Source organism: Cinclus cinclus, chromosome 34 (genome assembly GCF_963662255.1).
Source record: "Cinclus cinclus chromosome 34, bCinCin1.1, whole genome shotgun sequence".
Classification (NCBI taxonomy): domain Eukaryota; kingdom Metazoa; phylum Chordata; class Aves; order Passeriformes; family Cinclidae; genus Cinclus; species Cinclus cinclus.
The window spans coordinates 181,205-204,278 of NC_085079.1; the positions used below are offsets into that span (position 1 = coordinate 181,205).

Consider the following 23,074-nt stretch of genomic DNA (forward strand, 5'->3'; position numbering starts at 1 on the left):
CTCCGGGCGGGGGGGGGCCCCGAGCTGAGCCCAAGATGTCGGCGAGTCACGACAGTCGGTGCGATAGCGGCGGGGGGAGGGGGCGGCGGGGCCGCGCGGGGCCTGGGGAGGACAGAGCGACCCCCTCGGGGTGGGGGGAGGGCCGCGATCTCCCCGTCCCACCGCGCTTTTCTGAGGGAAATCGCGCGCGTTTTTCCGTCGCGTGCCTCAATTTCCTTCCCCTCAGCTTTCCCCGCGGTTCCCGGCGCGTTTTTGTGCGGCTGTTTCCCGATTTTCCGCCGTTTTTCCCGGTTTCTTTCCGCTCCCGGTTCCGTCCCTTCTTTCCCCCCCCCCCCGCCCACGTGGTCGGCGCCGCGCGCGCGCCTCCATTGTCCCGGCTTGCGCGGTGACGTCACGCGCGGCGTGGGCCCGGATTGGGTGGTTCGGGGGAAAACCGGATATCGGCGCTGAGACTTCCGGTGGCGCCGCGTGGTCGGACGGGGGAGGGGTCGGAACCGCTTCCGGTCACGTTGGTTGACGGGGGAAAAGGCGCGGGACCGTCGCGGCGTGGCGGCGGCGACGTCACTGCTCGGCTGTGATGACGTCATGGTGTCTACTCCCGTTCCCCGGCAGATCCCGCGAGAGCGGCCCGGAGGGGATGGAGCCGGACGGGGTCATCGAGGTCAGGGACTGGGATGGGTCGGAGTCGAGCTGGGAGGGACTGGGATGGGTTGAAGTAAAACTGGGAGGGGTCGGAGTCAAACTGGGAGCGACTGGGATGCGTCAGAGTTAAACTGGGAGGGACTGGGAGGGGTTTCAGTTGAACTGGAAATGTCTGGTAGGGGTCCAAACCAAACTGGGGTGAACTGGGAGGGGACAGAACCAAACCGAGCCAGCCACTCCTCCTTACTGGTATCGACCTGTACTGGTCCAAACCGGTTCAGCGCTTCGTGTGCTGTTTGTTCCGACCCTTACTGGTGCGTACTGGTGCGTACTGGTGCAGAGTAACTGGCACGAGGTGGTGGACAGCTTTGACGAGATGAACCTGTCGGAGGCGCTGCTGCGCGGGATCTACGCCTACGGCTTCGAGAAACCCTCGGCCATCCAGCAGAGAGCCATCCTGCCCTGCATCAAAGGTGAGACCAGTATAAACCAGTATGGACCAGTATGGGCCAGCACGGACCTGCACAGACCTGTGCACGGTGCTACAAACACGTACGAACCAGTATAAACCAGTATAACCCAGTACGGTGTAGGGCTTCGAGAAACCCTCGGCCCTCCAGCAGAGAGCCATCCTGCCCTGCGTCAAAGGTGAGACCAGTACAGACCAGTATAGACCAGTACAGACCAGTATAACCTGGTACAGACTTGTACAGCCCCAGTGCTTCCAGCCCAGCCTCTATTTATCTGTTATAGGCTATGATGTCATCGACCAGGTAAAACCTGTGACGTCACACACACACACACCCCTAAGACATCACACACCTGTGCTCTCTCACCTGTATAGGTTATGACGTCATCGCGCAGGCGCAGTCCGGCACAGGTAAAACCTGTGACGTCACACACACACACACACCTGTGACACACCTGTGCTCTCTCACCTGTACAGGCTATGACATCATCGCGCAGGCGCAGTCCGGCACAGGTAAAACCTGTGATGTCACACACATACACACCTGTGACACACCTGTGCTCTCTCACCTGTATAGGTTATGACGTCATCGCGCAGGCGCAGTCTGGCACAGGTAAAACCTGTGATGTCATACACACCTGTGACACACCTGTGCTCTCTCACCTGTACAGGTTATGACGTCATCGCGCAGGCGCAGTCTGGCACAGGTAAAACCTGTGACATCACACACACACACACCTGTGACACACCTGTGCTCTCTCACCTGTACAGGTTATGACGTCATTGCGCAGGCGCAGTCCGGCACAGGTAAAACATGTGACGTCACACACACATACACACCTGTGACACACCTGTGCTCTCTCACCTGTACAGGTTATGACGTCATCGTGCAGGCGCAGTCCGGCACAGGTAAAACCTGTGACGTCACACACATACACACCTGTGACACACCTGTGCTCTCTCACCTGTACAGGTTATGACGTCATCGTGCAGGCGCAGTCTGGCACAGGTAAAACCTGTGATGTCACACACATACACATCTGTGACACACCTGTGCTCTCTCACCTGTACAGGTTATGACGTCATCGCGCAGGCGCAGTCCGGCACAGGTAAAACCTGTGACGTCACACACACACACACATCTGTGACACACCTGTGCTCTCTCACCTGTACAGGTTATGACGTCATCGCGCAGGCGCAGTCCGGCACAGGTAAAACCTGTGATGTCACACACATACACACCTGTGACACACCTGTGCTCTCTCACCTGTATAGGTTATGACGTCATCGTGCAGGCGCAGTCCGGCACAGGTAAAACCTGTGATGTCACACACATACACACCTGTGACATACCTGTGCTCTCTCACCTGTACAGGTTATGACGTCATCGCGCAGGCGCAGTCCGGCACAGGTAAAACCTGTGACGTCACACACATACACACCTGTGACACACCTGTGCTCTCTCACCTGTACAGGTTATGACGTCATCGCGCAGGCGCAGTCCGGCACAGGTAAAACCTGTGACGTCACACACACACACACCTGTGACACACCTGTGCTCTCTCACCTGTACAGGTTATGACGTCATCGCGCAGGCGCAGTCCGGCACAGGTAAAACCTGTGACGTCACACACATACACACCTGTGACACACCTGTGCTCTCTCACCTGTACAGGTTATGACGTCATCGCGCAGGCGCAGTCTGGCACAGGTAAAACCTGTGATGTCATACACACCTGTGACACACCTGTGCTCTCTCACCTGTACAGGTTATGACGTCATCGCGCAGGCGCAGTCCGGCACAGGTAAAACCTGTGACGTCACACACATACACACCTGTGACACACCTGTGCTCTCTCACCTGTACAGGTTATGACGTCATCGCGCAGGCGCAGTCCGGCACAGGTAAAACCTGTGACGTCACACACACACACACCTGTGACACACCTGTGCTCTCTCACCTGTACAGGTTATGACGTCATCGCGCAGGCGCAGTCCGGCACTGGTAAAACCTGTGACGTCTCACACACACACACACACCTGTGACACACCTGTGCTCTCTCACCTGTACAGGTTATGACGTCATCGCGCAGGCGCAGTCCGGCACAGGTAAAACCTGTGACGTCACACACATACACACCTGTGACACACCTGTGCTCTCTCACCTGTACAGGTTATGACGTCATCGTGCAGGCGCAGTCCGGCACTGGTAAAACCTGTGACGTCACACACACACACACCTGTGACACACCTGTGCTCTCTCACCTGTACAGGTTATGACGTCATCGCGCAGGCGCAGTCCGGCACTGGTAAAACCTGTGACGTCACACACACACACACACCTGTGACACACCTGTGCTCTCTCACCTGTACAGGTTATGACGTCATCGCGCAGGCGCAGTCCGGCACAGGTAAAACCGCCACCTTCGCCATTTCCATCCTGCAGCAGGTGGAGCTGGAGCTCAAAGCCACCCAGGCGCTCGTGCTGGCCCCGACCCGCGAGCTGGCACAGCAGGTACCAGTATAAACCAGTAAAAACCAGTAAAAACTGGTATGAACCAGCATAAGCCAGTATAAATCAGTTTGTAGGAGCTAAACCAGTTTAAACCAGTATGAACAGGTTTGGAAAGGTTGAACTGGTTTAAACCGGTTTCAAACCAGCATAAAGCAGTTTAAACCGGTGTGAACCAGTTTAAACTGGTGCAATTTGGTTTGGAGAGGTTTTTACCAGTTTAAACCGGTATAAAATGGTTTGGAGGAGTTAAACCAGTTCAAACCAGTATAAATCAGCTCAGACCAGTATAAATCAGTTCAGACCGGTATAAACCAGCTCATACCACTATGAACCAGTTCAGACCAGTATAAACCAGTTCAGACCAGTCCCCGGCCGCCTGGGCAGGGCGGGGTCCCCCCCGTGGCCCCGATCCCAAATCCGGCGGGGGCAGAGCAACAGCTCCCAGTTCATCCCAGTCCGGACCAGTGCCCGAACTGGTTCATACCTGGGGGACACCTGTGACATCATCGATGACGTCATCGCTGCCAGGGTGGGAAATGGGACCGGGAACAGAAAAATTTGGGAGGGAGTTTTGAATTAAACTTTGGGGGGTTTTGGCAAGATGACGTCACCGATGACGTCACAGATCCAGGAGGTGGCGATGGCGTTCAGGGATCAGGGATTTGGGTGCAAAAAGTGGGAATTTGGGAAAAATTTAATATTTTTTTTTCAATTGGGATTGTGGTGTTTTTACTGCTGTTTGAGTGGGGATTTCGGGGCTTTTTTTTGGGGGGGGTGATGACGTCACTGATGATGCCACAGATCCAGAAGGTGGTGACTGCCCTCGGGGTCCAAGTCTTGGGTGTAAAAACCGGGAATTTTAACGGGATTTTAATGGGATTTTGGTGAAGTTAGTGGGGTAAAAGTGGGGATTTCTGAGGCTTTTCCGCTATGGTGACGTCACTGATGCTGTAACAGATGACGTCACAGATCCAGAAGATAGTGATGGCGGGGGGGGGGGGGGGGCTCGAGAATTGGAATCTTAATGGGATTTTTTCGGGGGATTTCTTTTTTACTGGGATTCGGTGGGATCCGAGCGGCGATTCTGGGGCTTTTTTCAATACGATGACGTCACTGATGACGTCACCGATGACATCCCAGATCCAGAAGGTGGTGATGGCCCTCGGGGACTACATGGGGGCCTCGTGCCACGCCTGCATCGGCGGCACCAACGTCCGGGCCGAGGTGCAGAAGCTGCAGCTCGAGGCCCCTCACGTGGTGGTGGGGACGCCCGGGCGCGTCTTCGACATGCTCAACCGGCGCTACCTGTGTGAGTGACCCCAAAAACGGCGGAAATGACCCCAAAAACGGGAGAATTCACCCCAAAAACGGGAGAATTGACCCCAAAAACGGGAGAATTCACCCGAAAAACGGGAGAATTCACCCCAAAAACGGGAGAATTGACCCCAAAAATGGGAGAATTGACCCCAAAAAAGGGAGAATTCACCCCAAAAACGGGAGAATTCACCCCCAAAATGGGAGAATTCACCCCAAAAACGGGGTCGGGGACCCCGAAAACCCCCCCGGGGAGGGCAAGAGTGGAAAAAACCCGGTGAAAATCCAGTTGGGAATGGGTTAAAAATGGGATAAAATGACCCAAAATGGGGTCAGGAGCAGGGATTTGTGTGAGTGACCCCAAAAATGGGAGAATTGACCCCAAAAACGGGGGAAATGACCCCAAAAATGGGAGAATTCACCCCAAAAACGGGGTCGGGGACCCCGAAAACCCCCCCGGGGAGGCCAAGAATGGATAAAACCCGGTGAAAATCCAGTTGGGAATGGGATAAAAATGGGTTAAAAATGGGTTAAAAATGGGATAAAAATGGGATAAAACGACCCAAAAGAGGGTCAGGCACAGGGATTTGTGTGAGCGACCCCAAAAACGGGAGAATTCGCCCCAAAAATGGGAGAATTGACCCCAAAAATGGGAGAATTGACCCCAAAAACGGGAGAATTCACCCCAAAAACGGGATCGGGGACCCCGAAAACCCCCCCGGGGAGGCCAAGAATGGAAAAAACCCGGTGAAAATCCAGTTGGGAATGGGTTAAAAATGGGATAAAATGACCCAAAATGGGGTCAGGAGCAGGGATTTCTGTGAGTGACCCCAAAAACGGGAGAAATGACCCCAAAAATGGGAGAATTGACCCCAAAAACGGGAACGGGGACCCCGAAAACCCCCCCGGGGAGGCCAAGAATGGAAAAAACCCGGTGAAAATCCAGTTGGGAATGGGTTAAAAATGGGATAAAATGACCCAAAATGGGGTCAGGAGCAGGGATTTCTGTGAGTGACCCCAAAAACGGGAGAAATGACCCCAAAAATGGGAGAATTCGCCCCAAAAATGGGAGAATTGACCCCAAAAATGGGAGAATTGACCCCAAAAACGGGGTCAGGGACCTTTGAAAAATGAGAAAAAAACGCAAAAAAAAAAAAAAACCCTGAAAAAAATCCCCCAAAAATTTGGGAAAATAAGGAAAAAAAGCAGGAAAACAAAACCACGAAATTTTGGGGATTTTCCGAGTGAAAATTCCAGTTTTGGGTTTTTTCACCAAATCCCTGAAATCTGAATTCCAAAAAGTGGGAAAAACAAGAAAAAGGCACCGAAAATTGGGGAGGGGGGGGAAAAAAAAAAAACGCAAAAAAAAAGGAAAAAAAAAAAAAAACCAAAAAATTGGGGATTTTTACACTAAAAAAACTCCAAATTTGGGGTCTTCCAACAAATCCCTAAAATCTGAATCCCAAAAAATTGGGGAAAACACCAAAAAAAACCCCAAATGTTGAGGGGAAAAAAAACACCAAAAAAAAAAGGGGGGAAAAAAAACCCAGGAAAAATTGGGGGATTTTTGAGGTGAAACCTCCCGGGGATTTTGGGGATTTTGGGGATTTTTGGGGAATTTGGGATTTTTGGGGATTTTTGGGGATTTTTGGGGATTTTGGGGGATTTGAGGATTTTTGGGGATTTTAGCATTTTTGGTGATTTTTGGGGGATTTTTGGGATTTTTTGGTGATTTTTGGGGATTTTGGGATTTTTGGGGAATTTGGGGATTTTTGGGGATTTTTGGGGATTTTAGGGTTTTTGGGGATTTTTGGGGAATTTTGGGGATTTTGGGGATTTTGGGATTTTTGGGGAATTTGGGGATTTTTGAGGATTTGGGGATTTTTGGGGATTTTTGGGGATTTTGGGGAATTTGGGATTTTTGGGGATTTTGGGGATTTTTGGGGATTTTGGGGATTTTAGGGTTTTTGGGGATTTTTGGGGAATTTTGGGGATTTTGGGATTTTTGGGGAATTTTGGGGAATTTGAGGATTTTTGGTGATTTTTGGGGGATTTTTGGTGATTTTTGGGGAATTTGGGGATTTTTGGGGACTTTAGGATTTTTGGGGATTTTTGGGGATTTTAGGGTTTTTGGGGATTTTTGGGGATTTTGGGGATTTTGGGATTTTTGGGGAATTTGGGGATTTTTGGGGATTTGGGGATTTTTGGGGATTTTTGGGGATTTTTGGGGATTTTGGGGAATTTGGGATTTTTGGGGATTTTGGGGATTTTGGGGATTTTGGGGATTTTTGAGGATTTGGGGAATTTGGGATTTTGGGGAATTTGGGATTTTTGGGGATTTTGGGATATTTTGGGATTTTTGGGGATTTTAGGATTTTTGGGGATTTTTGGGGATTTGGGGATTTTCTGGGATTTTTTGGGGATTTTTGGGAATTTTTGGGAATTTCCCCTGTGATGAGCTGCGTGTCACCTGACCCCGGGGGGGGGTCCCGGCCCCGCGTCCTGCCCGGCCCCGACCCCAAAATCCCCCGGGGGCTGATCAGTGCCAGAGCTGAGGGGGGACCCCAAAAAATCCCAAAATAACCCCAAAAATCCCCCCAAAAAATCTCCTCGAAATTCCCAGAAATTACTCAAAAAATCCCAAAAAATCCCCAAAAAAATCTCCTAAAAATTCCCAGAAATTACTCAAAAAATCCCCAAAAACCCCCCAAAAAATCAAAAAAAAAAATCCCAAAAAATCCCAAAAAATCCCCCAAAAATCCCCAAAAATCCTCAAAAAAATCTCCTAAAAATTCCCAAAATTTACTCAAAAAATCCCCAAAAATCCCCCAAAAAATCCAAAAAAATCCCTAAAAATCACCCAAAAATCCCCTAAAAATCCCTAAAAAAATCCCCAAAAATCCCAAAAAAATCCCCAAAACCCCCCCAAAAATCCCCCAAAAATCCCAAAAAAATCCCCAAAAATCTCCTAAAAATTCCCGAAAATTACTCAAAAAACCCCCAAAAATCCTCAAAAAAATCTAAAAATTTCCAAAAATTACTCAAAAAATCCCCAAAAACCCCCCAAAAATCCCCAAAACCCCCCCAAAAAGTCCCCAAAAATCCCCCAAAATCCCAAAAAAATCCCAAATATCCCCAAAAATCCCCAAAAATCTAAAAATTCCCAAAACCTACTTAAAAAATCCCCCAAAAATCCTCAAAAAAATCTCCTAAAAATTCCCAAAAATTACTCAAAAAACCCCCAAAAAATCCCCCAACCCCCCCAAATTTCCCCATTTTTTTATTTTTTTTTTTTGCAGTTTTCTTGACTTTTTGGGATTTTCTCCAACTTCTCTTTTTTAGCCCCAAAATTCATCAAAATGTTCGTCCTGGATGAGGCCGACGAGATGCTCAGCAGGGGCTTCAAGGACCAAATCTACGACATTTTCCAGAAGCTGAGCGGGAACACGCAGGTGGGGGGAACCCAAATCACCCCAAAATTCCGACCCCCACCCAAAAAATTTTTTTTGGGGAGAAAAAAAAAACAAAAAAAAAAGACCCAAAAAATGACCCCAAAAAATTGAATTTACCCGAATGGAAAATTTCAAAATGGCGGCGTGCGCGTAGCGCCCCCTGGCGGCCGTGGTGGGTAAGGGGGATTTGGGGGGGGATTTTTTGGGGGATTTTGGGGAGTTTTTTAGGGGGAATTTTTGGGGATTTTTTGGGGGGAATTATTGGGGTTTTTTTTGGGATTTTGGGGGATTTTTTGGGAATTTTTTAGGGAGTTTTTGGGAATTTATTTGGGATTTTTGGGGATTTTTTGGGGTTTTTTTGGGATTTTTTTTTGAATTTTTAGGGTTTTTTTGGGGTTTTTTTGTCAATTTTGGGGATTTTTTTAAAGGTTTTTCGTCGATTTTTTGGGGATTTTTTCGGGATTTTTTTGGGGAATTTTTGGGAATTTATTTGGGATTTTTGGGGATTTTTTGGGGGTTTTTTGGGATTTTTTTTTTGAATTTTTAGGGTTTTTTTGGGATTTTTTTGTCAATTTTGGGGATTTTTTTAAAGGTTTTTCGTCGATTTTTGGGGATTTTTTTGGGATTTTTTTTGGGGAATTTTTGGGAATTTATTTGGGATTTTTGGGGATTTTTTGGGGTTTTTTTGGGATTTTTTTGTCAATTTTGGGGATTTTTTTAAAGGTTTTTCGTCGATTTTTGGGGATTTTTTTCGGGACTTTTTGGGGGAATTTTTGGGAATTTATTTGGGATTTTTGGGGATTTTTTGGGGTTTTTTTGGGATTTTTTTTGAATTTTTGGGGTTTTTTTGGGATTTTTTGTCAATTTTGGGGATTTTTTTAAAGGTTTTTCGTCGATTTTTGGGGATTTTTTTTGGGATTTTTTTTGGGGAATTTTTGGGAATTTATTTGGGATTTTTGGGGATTTTTTGGGGTTTTTTTGGGATTTTTTTTGAATTTTTGGGGGTTTTTTTGGGATTTTTTTGTCAATTTTGGGGATTTTTTTAAAGGTTTTTCGTCGATTTTTGGGGATTTTTTTGGGATTTTTTTTGGGGAATTTTTGGGAATTTATTTGGGATTTTTGGGGATTTTTTGGGGTTTTTTTGGGATTTTTTTTGAATTTTTGGGTTTTTTTTGGGATTTTTTTGTCAATTTTGGGGATTTTTTTAAAGGTTTTTCGTCAATTTTTGGGGATTTTTTTGGGATTTTTTTGGGGAATTTTTGGGAATTTATTTGGGATTTTTGGGGATTTTTTGGGATTTTTTTGGGATTTTTTTTGAATTTTTGGGGGTTTTTTTGGGATTTTTTTGTCAATTTTGGGGATTTTTTTAAAGGTTTTTCGTTGATTTTTGGGGATTTTTTTAGGGATTTTTTTTGGGGAATTTTTGGGAATTTATTTGGGATTTTTGGGGATTTTTTGGGGTTTTTTTGGGATTTTTTTTGAATTTTTGGGCTTTTTTTGGGATTTTTCTTCGATTTTTTTGGGGATTTTTAGAGATTTTTTGAGTAATTTTTGGGAATTTTTAGGAGATTTTTGGGGGAATTTTTTTGGGGATTTTTGGGGATTTTTTGGGGAGTTTTTTGGGGTTTTTTTTGGGATTTTTTGTCAATTTTTTGGGATTTTTTTGGTTTTTTTTGAGATTTTTGGGTATTTTTTAGGGATTTTTTGGGGGAATTTTTGGGAATTTTTTTGGGATTTTTGGGGATTTTTTGGGGGGTTTTTTAGGATTTTTTGGGGAATTCTTGGGGATTTTTCATCAATTTTGTGGGGTTTTTTTGAGATTTTTGTGTATTTTTTCAGGATTTTGGGGGCGAATTTTTGGGAATTGTTTTGGGATTTTGGGGTTTTTTTGGGATTTTTTTGGGGATTTTTTTGGGATTTTTTGGGGGAATTTTTGGGAATTTTTTTGGGATTTTTGGGGTTTTTTGGGGGATTTTTTTGGGAATTTTGGGGGATTTTTCAGTGATTTTTTGGGGGGGGGTTTGCAGATTTTTAAAGTTTTTTTTAGTTTTGGGGAATTTTTGGGGAATTTTTGGGGAATTTTTGGGGAATTTTTGGGGAATTTTTTTGGATTTTCTGGGAATTTTGGGAGGGTTTTTTTAGGCATTTTTCTGAGTTTCTTTTGGGGATTTTGGGGGATTTTTCATCAATTTTTTGGGATTTTTCAGGGGATTTTTTTTTTTTTTTTTTTTTTGGGGGGGGGTGGAATTTGGGAGGATTTTTGGGAACGTTGGGATTTTCAGGGGTATTCTGAGATTTGGTTTTTTGGGTTCCTTTCCCCATTTTTTGGGTTTCTATTCCATTTCCAGGATTTTTCCATTCCCTGATGGATTTTTGGGGTTCCCAATCCCATTATTTTGGGGTTCCTGATCCCATTTTTGGGGTCCCAATCCCATTTTTGAGGTTCCTTTCCCCATTTTTTGGGTTCCCTTCCCCACTTTCAGGGATCCCAATCCCATTTCGGGGGGTCCCGATCCCATTTTTTGGGTTCCTTTCCCCATTTTTGGGCTTCCCTTCCCCATTTTTGGGGTTCCCTTCCCCATTTTCAGGGGGTCCCTTCCCCATTTTTGGGATTTTCTTCCCCATTTTTGGGGGTCCCTTCCCCATTTTCAGGTGTCCTGACCCCGTTTTTGGGCGTTGTGATCCCTGTTTTTTGGGGTTCCCTTCCCCATTTTCTGGGGTCCCTTCCCCATTTTTGGATGTCCTGATCCCATTTTTGGGGTTCTCTTCCCCATTTTCTGGGGTCCCTTCCCCATTTCCTGGGGTCCCTTCCACATTTTTGGATGTCCTGATCCCATTTTTGGGGTTCCCTTCCCCATTTTTGGGATTCTCTTCCCCATTTTTGGGGTTCCCTTCCCCATTTCCTGGGGTCCCTCCTCCATTTTTGGGCGTCCCGATCCCATTTTTGGGCTTCCCTTCCCCATTTTCGGGGGTCCTGACCCCATTTTTGGGCTTCCCTTCCCCATTTTCAGATGTCCTGACCCCGTTTTTGGGGGTTCTGACCCCCGTTTTTTTGGGGTTCCCTTCCCCATTTCCTGGGGTCCCTTCTCCATTTTTGGGCTTCCCTTCCCCATTTTCGGGGGTCCTGACCCCATTTTTGGGGTACCTGCCCCCGCAGGTGGTGCTGCTTTCGGCCACCATGCCCCTGGACGTGCTGGAGGTGACCAAAAAGTTCATGAGGGACCCGATTCGGATCCTGGTCAAGAAGGAGGAGCTGACCCTGGAGGGGATCCGGCAGTTCTACATCAACGTCGAGAGGGAGGTGGGAATTTGGGGGCATTTTGGGGGGGTTCGAGGGGGTTTGGGAGGGGATTTGGGTGGGTCTGGGGGATTTGGGTGGGTTTTGGGGGGATTTTTAAGTGGGGTTGGGGGGATTTGGGTGGAATTTCAAGTGGGTTTGAGTGGATTTTGGGGGGGGGGAGGGGGTCCGGGGAGGATTTTTGGGTGGGTTTGGGGGGGGTTTGGATGGATTTGGGGGGGTTTGGGGTGATTTGGGGGGATTTTGGGGGGGGTTGGGGTGATTTGGGGGGGGGTTGGATGGATTTGGGGGGGGTTGGGGTGATTTGGGGGGATTTTGGGGAGGGTTTGGATGGATTTGGGGGGGTTTGGGGTGATTTGAGGGGGGTTTGGGGTGATTTGGGGGGATTTTTGGGTGGGTTTGGGGGGTTTAGGGGGATTTTTGGGGGGGTTTGGAGGGGTTTGGGGTGATTTGGGGGGATATTTGGGGGGATTTTTGGGGGGGTTTGGCGGGATTTGGGGGGTTTGGATGGATTTGGGGGGATTTTTGGGGGGGTTTGGAGGGGTTTGGATGGATTTGGGGGGTCTGGATGGATTTGGGATTTGGGGTGATTTGGGGGGGATTTTTTGGGGTTTGGATGGATTTGGGGGATTTGGGGGGATTTGGGGGGATTGGATGGATTTGGGGGGATTTGGGGGGTCTGGATGGATTTGGGATTTGGGGGGATTTGGGGGGTCTGGATGGATTTGGGATTTGGGGGGATTTGGGGGGTCTGGATGGATTTGGGGTGATTTGGGGGGGATTTTTTGGGGTTTGGATGGATTTGGGATTTGGGGTGATTTGGGGGGGATTTTTTGGGGTTTGGATGGATTTGGGATTTGGGGTGATTTGGGGGGGATTTTTTGGGGTTTGGATGGATTTGGGTGGATTTTTGAGTGGGTCTAGGGGGGTCTGGGGGGATTTTTGGGTGGGTCTGGGGGGGTTTTTAGGGGGATTTGGGGGGTCTGGGGGGGGTTTTAGGTGGATTTGGGGGGTCTGGGGGGGTTTGGGTGGATTTTTGGGGGGGTTTGGGGAAATTTTTTTGGGTTTGGATGGATTTGGGGGGGTCTGGGGGGGTTTTAGGAGGGTTTGGATGGATTTTTGGGTGGGTTTTTTTTGGGGGGTTTTGGATGGGTCTGGGGGGATTTTGGGGCATTTTTTGTAATTTTGGGTCCATCTTTGGGGTGAATTTGGGGTCGATTTTGGGTAATTTTGGGTCGGTATTTCGGAGGAATTTTGGGGCAATTTCAGGTGTATTTGGGGTCGATTTTGGGTAATTTTGGGTCGGTATTTCGGGGGAATTTTGGGGCAATTTCAGGTGAATTTGGGGTCGATTTTGGGTAATTTTGGGTCGGTATTTCGGGTGAATTTTGGGGCAATTTCAGATGAATTTGGGGTCGATTTTGGGTAATTTTGGGTCGGTATTTTGGGGGAATTTTGGGGCAATTTCAGGTGTATTTGGGGTCGATTTTGGGTAATTTTGGGTCGGTATTTCGGGGGAATTTTGGGGCAATTTCAGATGAATTTGGGGTCGATTTTGGGTAATTTTGGGTCGGTATTTCGGGGGAATTTTGGGGCAATTTCAGGTGTATTTGGGGTCGATTTTGGGTAATTTTGGGTTGGTATTTCGGGTGAATTTTGGGGCAATTTCAGATGAATTTGGGGTCGATTTTAGGTAATTTTGGGTCGGTATTTCGGGGGAATTTTGGGGCAATTTCAGATGAATTTGGGGTCGATTTTGGGTAATTTTGGGTCGGTATTTCGGGGGAATTTTGGGGCAATTTCAGGTGAATTTGGGGTCGATTTTGGGTAATTTTGGGTCGGTATTTCGGAGGAATTTTGGGGCAATTTCAGGTGAATTTGGGGTCGATTTTGGGTAATTTTGGGTCGGTATTTCGGGTGAATTTTGGGGCAATTTCAGGTGAATTTGGGGTCGATTTTGGGACGTTTTGGGTAATTTTGGGTCCCCCTTCCCCCCGCATGGCCTCAGGATTTGTGGGGTGGCCCCGTGGCCCCCCCGCAGTGACCCCATGCCAGAGTGACCCCCCCGGACCATGGGCCGCCCCTCCCCCACCCGTGGGAACGGCCCCTGAGCGGGGGGGACAGCGCCCGGGGGGGGAGGGGCCGGGAATTTTGGAAAATCTGGGGGAAATTTTGGGTAAATTTGGGTCAGTTTGGGGAATTTTGGGTAAATTTGGGTCAGTTTGGGGAAGTTTTGGGTCAGTTTGGGGAATTTTGGGTAAATTTGGGTCAGTTTGGGGAAGTTTTGGGTCAGTTTGGGGAATTTTGGGTAAATTTGGGTCAGTTTTCTTCTTGTGGTCACTCGGGTCACTCAGAGTTCACTCAGGGTCACTCAGGGTCACTCAGGGTCACTCAGTGTCACTCAGTGTCACTCAGGGTCACTCAGGGTCACTCAGTGTCACTCAGGGTCACTCAGGGTCACTCAGGGGTCACTCAGGGTCGCTCAGGGGTCACTCAGGGTCACTCAGTGTCACTCAGGGTCACTCAGAGGTCACTCAGTGTCACTCAGTGTCACTCAGGGGTCACTCAGGGTCACTCAGGGGTCACTCAGGGTCACTCAGTGTCACTCAGGGGTCACTCAGGTTACTCAGGGTCACTCAGGGTCACTCAGAGGTCACTCAGGGTCACTCAGGGTCACTCAGTGTCACTCAGTGTCACTCAGGGGTCACTCAGTGTCACTCAGTGTCACTCAGGGGTCACTCAGTGTCACTCGGGGTCACTCAGGGTCACTCAGAGGTCACTCAGGGTCACTCAGGGGTCACTCAGGGTCACTCAGGGTCACTCAGAGGTCACTCAGGGGTCACTCGGGGTCACTCAGGGGTCACTCAGGGTCACTCAGTGTCACTCAGTGTCACTCAGGGGTCACTCAGTGTCACTCAGGGTCACTCAGAGGTCACTCAGGGTCACTCAGGGGTCACTCAGGGTCACTCAGGGTCACTCAGAGGTCACTCAGGGGTCACTCGGGGTCACTCAGGGGTCACTCAGGGTCACTCGGAGGTCACTCAGTGTCACTCAGGGGTCACTCAGTGTCACTCAGGGTCACTCAGGGGTCACTCAGGGTCACTCAGGTCACTCAGGGTCACTCAGTGTCACTCAGAGGTCACTCAGGGGTCACTCAGGGTCAGAGGTGACTCAGTGTCACTCAGGGTCACTCAGGGTCACTCAGTGGTCACTCAGGGTCACTCAGGGTCACTCAGTGTCACTCAGGGGTCACTCAGGTTACTCAGGGTCACTCAGAGGTCACTCAGGGGTCACTCAGGGTCACTCAGGGGTCACTCAGGGGTCACTCAGGGGTCACTCAGGGTCACTCAGTGTCACTCAGGGTCACTCAGGTCACTCAGGGTCTCTCAGGGTCACTCAGAGGTCACTCAGGGTCTCTCAGGGTCACTCAGTGTCACTCAGGGTCACTCAGAGGTCACTCAGGGTCACTCAGGGTCACTCAGGGGTCACTCAGGGTCACTCAGGGTCACTCAGGGTCACTCAGAGGTCACTCAGGGTCACTCAGTGTCACTCAGGGTCACTCAGGGTCACTCAGGGTCACTCAGGGGTCACTCAGGGTCACTCAGTGTCACTCAGTGTCACTCAGGGGTCACTCAGTGTCACTCAGGGTCACTCAGAGGTCACTCAGGGTCACTCAGGGGTCACTCAGGGTCACTCAGGGTCACTCAGAGGTCACTCAGGGGTCACTCGGGGTCACTCAGGGGTCACTCAGGGTCACTCGGAGGTCACTCAGTGTCACTCAGGGGTCACTCAGTGTCACTCAGGGTCACTCAGGGGTCACTCAGGGTCACTCAGGTCACTCAGGGTCACTCAGTGTCACTCAGAGGTCACTCAGGGGTCACTCAGGGTCAGAGGTGACTCAGTGTCACTCAGGGTCACTCAGGGTCACTCAGTGGTCACTCAGGGTCACTCAGGGTCACTCAGTGTCACTCAGGGGTCACTCAGGTTACTCAGGGTCACTCAGAGGTCACTCAGGGGTCACTCAGGGTCACTCAGGGGTCACTCAGGGGTCACTCAGGGGTCACTCAGGGTCACTCAGTGTCACTCAGGGTCACTCAGAGGTCACTCAGGGTCTCTCAGGGTCACTCAGAGGTCACTCAGGGTCTCTCAGGGTCACTCAGTGTCACTCAGGGTCACTCAGAGGTCACTCAGGGTCACTCAGAGGTCACTCAGGGTCACTCAGAGGTCACTCGGGGTCACTCAGGGGTCACTCAGGGTCACTCAGGGGTCACTCAGGGGTCACTCAGGGTCACTCAGTGTCACTCAGGGTCGCTCAGGGGTCACTCAGGGGTCACTCAGGGTCACTCAGGGGTCACTCAGGGGTCACTCAGTGTCACTCAGGGGTCTCTCAGTGTCACACAGGGTCACTCAGGGGTCACTCAGGGTCACTCAGGGGTCACTCAGGGTCACTCAGTGTCACTCAGGGTCACTCAGGTCACTCAGTGTCACTCAGGGTCACTCAGGGTCACTCAGGGTCACTCAGGGGTCACTCAGGGTCACTCAGTGTCACTCAGGGGTCACTCAGGGGTCACTCAGGGTCACTCAGTGTCACTCAGTGTCACTCAGGGGTCACTCAGGGTCACTCAGAGGTCACTCAGGGTCACTCAGAGTCACTCAGGGTCACTCAGAGGTCACTCAGGGTCACTCAGGGTCACTCAGGGGTCACTCAGGGTCACTCAGTGTCACTCAGGGGTCACTCAGGGGTCACTCAGTGTCACTCAGGGTCACTCAGTGTCACTCAGTGTCACTCAGTGTCACTCAGGTCACTCAGTGTCACTCAGGGTCACTCAGGGTCACTCAGGGTCACTCCGGGGTCACTCAGGGTCACTCAGGGTCACTCAGAGGTCACTCAGGGGTCACTCAGTGTCACTCAGTGTCACTCAGTGTCACTCAGGGGTCACTCAGGGTCACTCAGAGGTCACTCAGGGTCACTCAGGGTCACTCAGAGGTCACTCAGTGTCACTCAGAGGTCCCTCAGTGTCACTCAGAGTCACTCAGGGTCACTCAGGGGTCACTCAGGGGTCACTCAGTGTCACTCAGGGGTCACTCAGGGTCACTCAGGGTCACTCAGAGGTCACTCAGGGTCACTCAGGGTCACTCAGGGGTCACTCAGGGTCACTCAGTGTCACTCAGGGGTCACTCAGGGGTCACTCAGGGTCACTCAGTGTCACTCAGAGGTCGCTCAGGGGTCACTCAGGGGTCACTCAGCGTCACTCAGGGGTCACTCAGTGTCACTCAGGGGTCTCTCAGTGTCACTCAGGGTCACTCAGGGTCACTCAGGTCACTCAGTGTCACTCAGGGTCACTCAGGGTCACTCAGGGTCACTCAGGGGTCACTCAGGGTCACTCAGTGTCACTCAGGGGTCACTCAGGGGTCACTCAGTGTCACTCAGGGTCACTCAGTGTCACTCAGTGTCACTCAGGTCACTCAGTGTCACTCAGGGTCACTCAGGGTCACTCAGGGTCACTCCGGGGTCACTCAGGGTCACTCAGGGTCACTCAGAGGTCACTCAGGGGTCACTCAGTGTCACTCAGTGTCACTCAGTGTCACTCAGGGGTCACTCAGGGTCACTCAGAGGTCACTCAGGGTCACTCAGAGTCACTCAGGGGTCACTCAGGGGTCACTCAGGGTCACTCAGGGGTCACTCAGTGTCACTCAGTGTCACTCAGGGGTCACTCAGGGTCACTCAGGGGTCACTCAGGGGTCACTCAGTCGTCACTCAGGGGTCACTCAGGGGTCACTCAGGGGTCACTCAGTGTCACTCAGGGGTCACTCAGTGTCACTCAGGGGTCACTCAGGGTCACTCAGAGGTCACTCAGGGTCACTCAGGGTCACTCAGGGGTCACTCAGGGTCACTCAGTGTCACTCAGGGTCACTCAGAGGTCACTCAGGGTCACTCAGGGGTCACTCAGGGTCTCTCAGGGTCACTCAGGGGTCACTCGGGTCACTCAGTGTCACTCAGGGGTCACTCAGGGTCACTCAGGGGTCACTCAGGGGTCACTCAGGGGTCACTCAGGGGTCACTCAGTGTCACTCAGGGTCACTCAGAGGTCACTCAGAGGTCACTCAGGGGTCACTCAGGGGTCACTCAGGGTCACTCAGGGGTCACTCAGGGTCACTCAGTGTCACTCAGGTCACTCAGGGGTCACTCAGTGTCACTCAGGGTCACTCAGAGGTCACTCAGGGGTCACTCAGGGTCACTCAGGGTCACTCAGTGTCACTCAGGGGTCACTCAGGGTCACTCAGTGTCACTCAGGTCACTCAGGGGTCACTCAGGGTCACTCAGAGGTCACTCAGAGTCACTTAGTGTCACTCAGTGTCACGCAGGGTCACTCAGGGTCACTCAGGGGTCACTCAGGGTCACTCAGTGTCACTCAGTGTCACTCAGAGGTCACTCAGGGTCACTCAGAGGTCACTCAGAGTCACTTAGTGTCACTCAGGGTCACTCATGGTCACTCAGGGGTCACTCAGGGGTCACTCAGAGGTCACTCAGGGTCACTCAGAGGTCACTCAGGGTCACTCAGGGTCACTCAGTGGTCACTCAGGGTCACTCAGGGTCACTCAGTGTCACTCAGGGGTCACTCAGGTTACTCAGGGTCACTCAGAGGTCACTCAGGGGTCACTCAGGGTCACTCAGGGTCACTCAGGGTCACTCAGTGTCACTCAGGGTCACTCAGAGGTCACTCAGGGTCACTCAGGGTCACTCAGGGTCACTCAGAGGTCACTCAGGGTCACTCAGTGTCACTCAGGGGTCACTCAGTCGTCACTCAGGGGTCACTCAGGGTCACTCAGTGTCACTCAGGGGTCACTCAGGGTCACTCAGGGGTCACTCAGGGTCACTCAGTGTCACTCAGGGTCACTCAGGGTCACTCCCCTGGCCAGGAGTGGAAGCTGGACACTCTGTGTGACCTCTACGAGACGCTGACCATCACCCAGGCCGTGATCTTCATCAACACCCGGCGCAAGGTGGACTGGCTGACGGAGAAAATGCACGCCAGGGATTTCACCGTGTCTGCAATGGTCAGTGGTCACTCGGGGGTCACTCAGGGGTCACTCGGGGGTCACTCAGGGGTCAGGGGTCACTCAGGGGTCAGGGGTCACTCAGGGGTCAGGGGTCAATCAGGGACTGGCTGACGGAGAAAATGCACGCCAGGGATTTCACCATGTCTGCAATGGTCAGTGGTCACTCGGGGGTCACTCAGGGGTCAGGGGTCACTCAGGGGTCAGGGGTCACTCAGGGGTCGGTCAGGGGTCACTCAGGGTTACTCAGGGTAACCCAGGGGTCACTCAGGGGTCAAGGTCACTCGGGGGTCACTCAGGGGTCAGGGTCACTCAGGGGTTACTCAGGGTCAGGGGTCACTCGGGTCACTCGAGGGTCACTCAGGGGTCACTCAGGGGTCACTCAGGGGTGAGGGGTCACTCAGGGATCAGAGTAACAAAATCCCAAATTTTGGGCAATCCTGAGGCTCCAAAACACGAAAATTTTTTGGGGTGAGGGGAAAGAATTTTCAAGGTCGGAGGAGGGGGGGGGAGGGGAGGGGGCTGAAAGTTGGGGTGGGGGGGGAGGGGCGATGAGTGACCCCGCCCCCTCCGCCCCTCCCCCCAGCACGGGGACATGGACCAGAAGGAGCGTGACGTCATCATGAGGGAATTCCGCTCGGGATCCAGCCGGGTCCTGATCACCACGGACCTGCTGGTCAGTGCTGCCCCTCCCCCTCCCCCCCGAAATCCCCTCCCCTCCCCCCAAAAAAAACCAATCCCCTCAGAATTGCAGCTGCCTTTTTTTTTTTTTTTTTTTTTTAACCGATTTTACCCCAATTTTGGCCATTCCCCTCCCCCCCCCCCCATGCCAAGTCCTTCCCAAACTCAAGAATTTTTTTTGCTTTTCTTCCCTCCCCCCCCAATTTTCCTCCCAAATCTCCTGAGTTTTTCTCCCCCCCCCCTTTTTTTATAAACCACAAATATCCACAAAATTTTCCCGTTTGTCTCATTTTTCAACGTTTTCCCTTTTTCCCCCCATTTCCCCTCTTTTTTCCTGATTTCCCCCATTTCCCCCCATTTCTTCCTTGTTTTCCCCCATTTTCCCCCATTTTCCCCCACAATTTTCCCAATTTTTCTCCCTGTTTTTCTCCCATTTTCCCCCAATTTCCACCCATTTTTCCCCATTTTTTCCCCATTTTTTCCCCATTTTTTCCCCATTTTTCCCCATTTTTTCCCCATTTTTCCCCCATTTTTTCCCCATTTTTCCCCATTTTTTCCCCATTTTCTCTCACTTTTCCCTATTTTTTTCCCTGTTTTTCCTCACTTTACTTTGTTTTCTCCGGTTTTCCCATTTTCCCCATTTTTTCCCCATTTCCCCCCAATATTTCCCCCCTTTTCCCCGCATTTTTCCCCCCATTTTCCCCCATTTTTCCCCCATTTCCCCCTATTTTCCCCATTTTTCATCACTTTTCCCCATTTTCCCATTTTCTTTCCCCGTTTTTCCCTTTTTTCCTCCACTTCCCCCCCGTTTTTTCCCCCCATTTTTCCCTTTTTTCCTCCAATTCCCCTCCTTCCCCCCCCGTTTTTTCCCATTTTCCCCCCTTTTTCCCTTTTTTCCCCCCATTTTTCCCTTTTTTTACCCCATTTTTCACCTTTGTTCCCCCATTTCCCTTTTCCCCCCATTTTTCCCCCCATTTCTCCCCCATTTTCTCCCCCTTTTCCCCCATTTTTTCCCCTTTTTTCCCTTTTTCCTCCCTTTTCCCCCCTTTTCCCCATTTTTTCCCCATTCCCTCCGTTTTTTCCCACTATTTTTCCATTTTTTCCTCCATTTTCCCCCCATTTCCCCCCAAATTTCCCCCATTTCCCCCCCATTTTCCCCCCATTTTCTCCCCCCTTTCCCCCCCATTCTTTCCCCCATTTTTCCTTTTTTCCTCCATTTTTCCCCCAATTCTCCCCCATTTTTCAATTTTTCCCCATTTTTCCCGTTTTTCCCCCCATTTTTCAATTTCCCCCATTTTCCCTTTTTTCCCCTCTTTTTTCCCCCATTTTCTCCCCCCTTTTCCCCCCATCCTTTCCCCCATTTTCCCCCACTTTTTCCCCCCCTTTCCCCCCGTTTTCCCCCCATTTTTCCCCCATTTTTCCCTTTCCCCCCATATTTCACTTTTTCCCCCCATTTTCCCTTTTTTCCCCTTTTCCCCCATTCTTTCCCCCATTTTCCCCCCATTTTCCCCCCTTTCCCCCATTTTTCCCCCAACTTTCCCCATTTTTCCCCTATTTCCCCCATTTTCCCCCCATTTTCCCCCCATTTTCCCCCATTTTCCTTTTCCCCCCATTTTTCCTTTTTTCCCCCATTTTCCCCCTTTCCCCCATTTTTTCCCCAATTTTTCCCCATTTTTCCCCATTTTCTCCCCCTTTCCCCCATTCTTTCCCCCATTTTTTTCCCAATTTCTCCCCCCTTTCCCCCCTTTTTTCCCCAATTTCTCCCCCCTTTTTCCCCATTTCCCCCATTTTTCCTTTTCCCCCATTTTTTCCCTTTTTTTCCCCCATTTTCCCTTTTTTTCCCCCATTTTTTCCCTTTTTTCCCCCCATTTCCCCCCCCATTTTTCCCCCCCCCCCCATTTCTCCCCCTCCCCCCCCCATTTTTTTTCCCCTTTTTCCCACTTTTTATTTTTTCTCCCCAAACCCATCCCAGGCTCGGGGCATCGATGTCCAGCAGGTTTCCCTGGTGATCAACTACGACCTCCCGACCAACCGCGAGAATTACATCCACCGGTGGGTGGGGGAGGGGAGAGGGGGAGGGGAAGGGAGGGGAAGGGGGGGAAGGGCCAAAAAAAAAAAAAAAGAAAAAAAACCCCAAAATTTGCCGGTTCTGGGGAAAAAAAATTGGAATTTTTGGCATTTTTTTCAGGGGGAAAAAAAAAAAATTGGATTTCAAAGGGTGGGGGAGGGGCAGAAAAGGAATTTTTTTGTTGTTGTTTTTTTGTTGTTGTTTCCCCCCCCCCCACAATTCCAACCCCAGTTCCTCTTTTTTTTTAAAAAAAAAAATGAAATTTTTCCCCGTTTCAAACCCAAATTCCCCTTTAAAAAAAAAACAACAAATCCCCCGTCTAAAACCCCCAATTATTTCCCCATTTCAAACCCCAAATATTCCCTTTAAAAACTCCAATTTTTCCCCAATTCAAACCCAAATTCCCCCTTTAAAAAAACCCAATTTTTCCCCAATTCCCCCTTTAAAATCTGAATTATTTCCCCATTTCAAACCCCAAATATTCCCTTTAAAAACCCCAATTTTTCCCCGTTTCAAACCCAAATTCCCCCTTTAAAAAAACCCAATTTTTCCCCCAATTCCCCCTTTAAAATCTGAATTATTTCCCCATTTCAAACCCCAAATATTCCCTTTAAAAACTCCAATTTTTCCCCGTTTCAAACCCAAATTCCCCCTTTAAAAAAACCCAATTTTTCCCCAATTCCCCCTTCAAAATCTGAATTATTTCCCCATTTCAAACCCCAAATATTCCCTTTAAAACCCCAATTATTTCCCCAGTTCAAAACCCAATACCCCCTTTAATTTTTTTCCCCATTAAACCCCAATTCCCCATTTTAAAAAATCCCAATTTTTCCCATTTCCAACCCCAAATCGTCCCTTTAAAATCTGAATTTTATTCCCCAATAAACCCCAAATTCCCCCTTTAAAAAAATCCCAATTTTTTCCCCAATTCAAACCCCAATTCCCCCTTTAAAAATCTGAATTTCCCCCAATTCAAACCCCAAATCCCACCTTGAAAAAAAATGAAATTTTGTTCCCAATAAACCCCAAATTCCCCCTTCAAAATCTGAATTATTTCCCATTTCAAACCCCAAATATTCCCTTTCAAAACCCCAATTTTTCCCAATTCAAACCCCAAATTCCCCTTTAAAATCTGAATTATTTCCCCATTTCCAACCCCAATTCCTCCTCTAAAATCTGAATTTTTTTCCCCATTAAACCCCAGTTCCCCATTTTAAAAAATGATTTTTTTTCCCGTTTAAACCCCAATCCCCCTTTTAAAAAAACGAAATTTTTCCCCAATTAACCCCAATCCCCCTTTTAAAAAACCCCAATTTTTCCCCGTTTCAAACCCAAATTCCCCCTTTAAAAAAACCCAATTTTTCCCCAATTCCCCCTTCAAAATCTGAATTATTTCCCATTTCAAACCCCAAATATTCCCTTTCAAAACCCCAATTTTTCCCCAATTCAAACCCCAATTCCCCCTTTAAAAATCTGAATTTCCCCCAATTCAAACCCCAAATCCCACCTTGAAAAAAAATGAAATTTTGTTCCCAATAAACCCCAAATTCCCCCTTCAAAATCTGAATTATTTCCCC

General features: G+C 49.5%; 1 protein-coding gene across 1 annotated transcript; it reads left to right on the top strand.

Moving 5' to 3' along the window:
* The first annotated feature begins 35 nt into the window (after positions 1-35).
* Positions 36-21,952, top strand: EIF4A1 (eukaryotic translation initiation factor 4A1). Its single transcript, XM_062512150.1, has 10 exons — positions 36-58; positions 613-661; positions 983-1,115; positions 3,487-3,626; positions 4,767-4,935; positions 8,283-8,392; positions 11,550-11,693; positions 18,611-18,748; positions 19,335-19,424; positions 21,402-21,952. The coding sequence occupies exons 1-10, from the start codon at positions 36-38 to the stop codon at positions 21,864-21,866; spliced, it is 1,461 nt and encodes a 486-aa protein (XP_062368134.1). The 3' UTR covers positions 21,867-21,952.
* Positions 21,953-23,074: the final 1,122 nt, after the last annotated feature.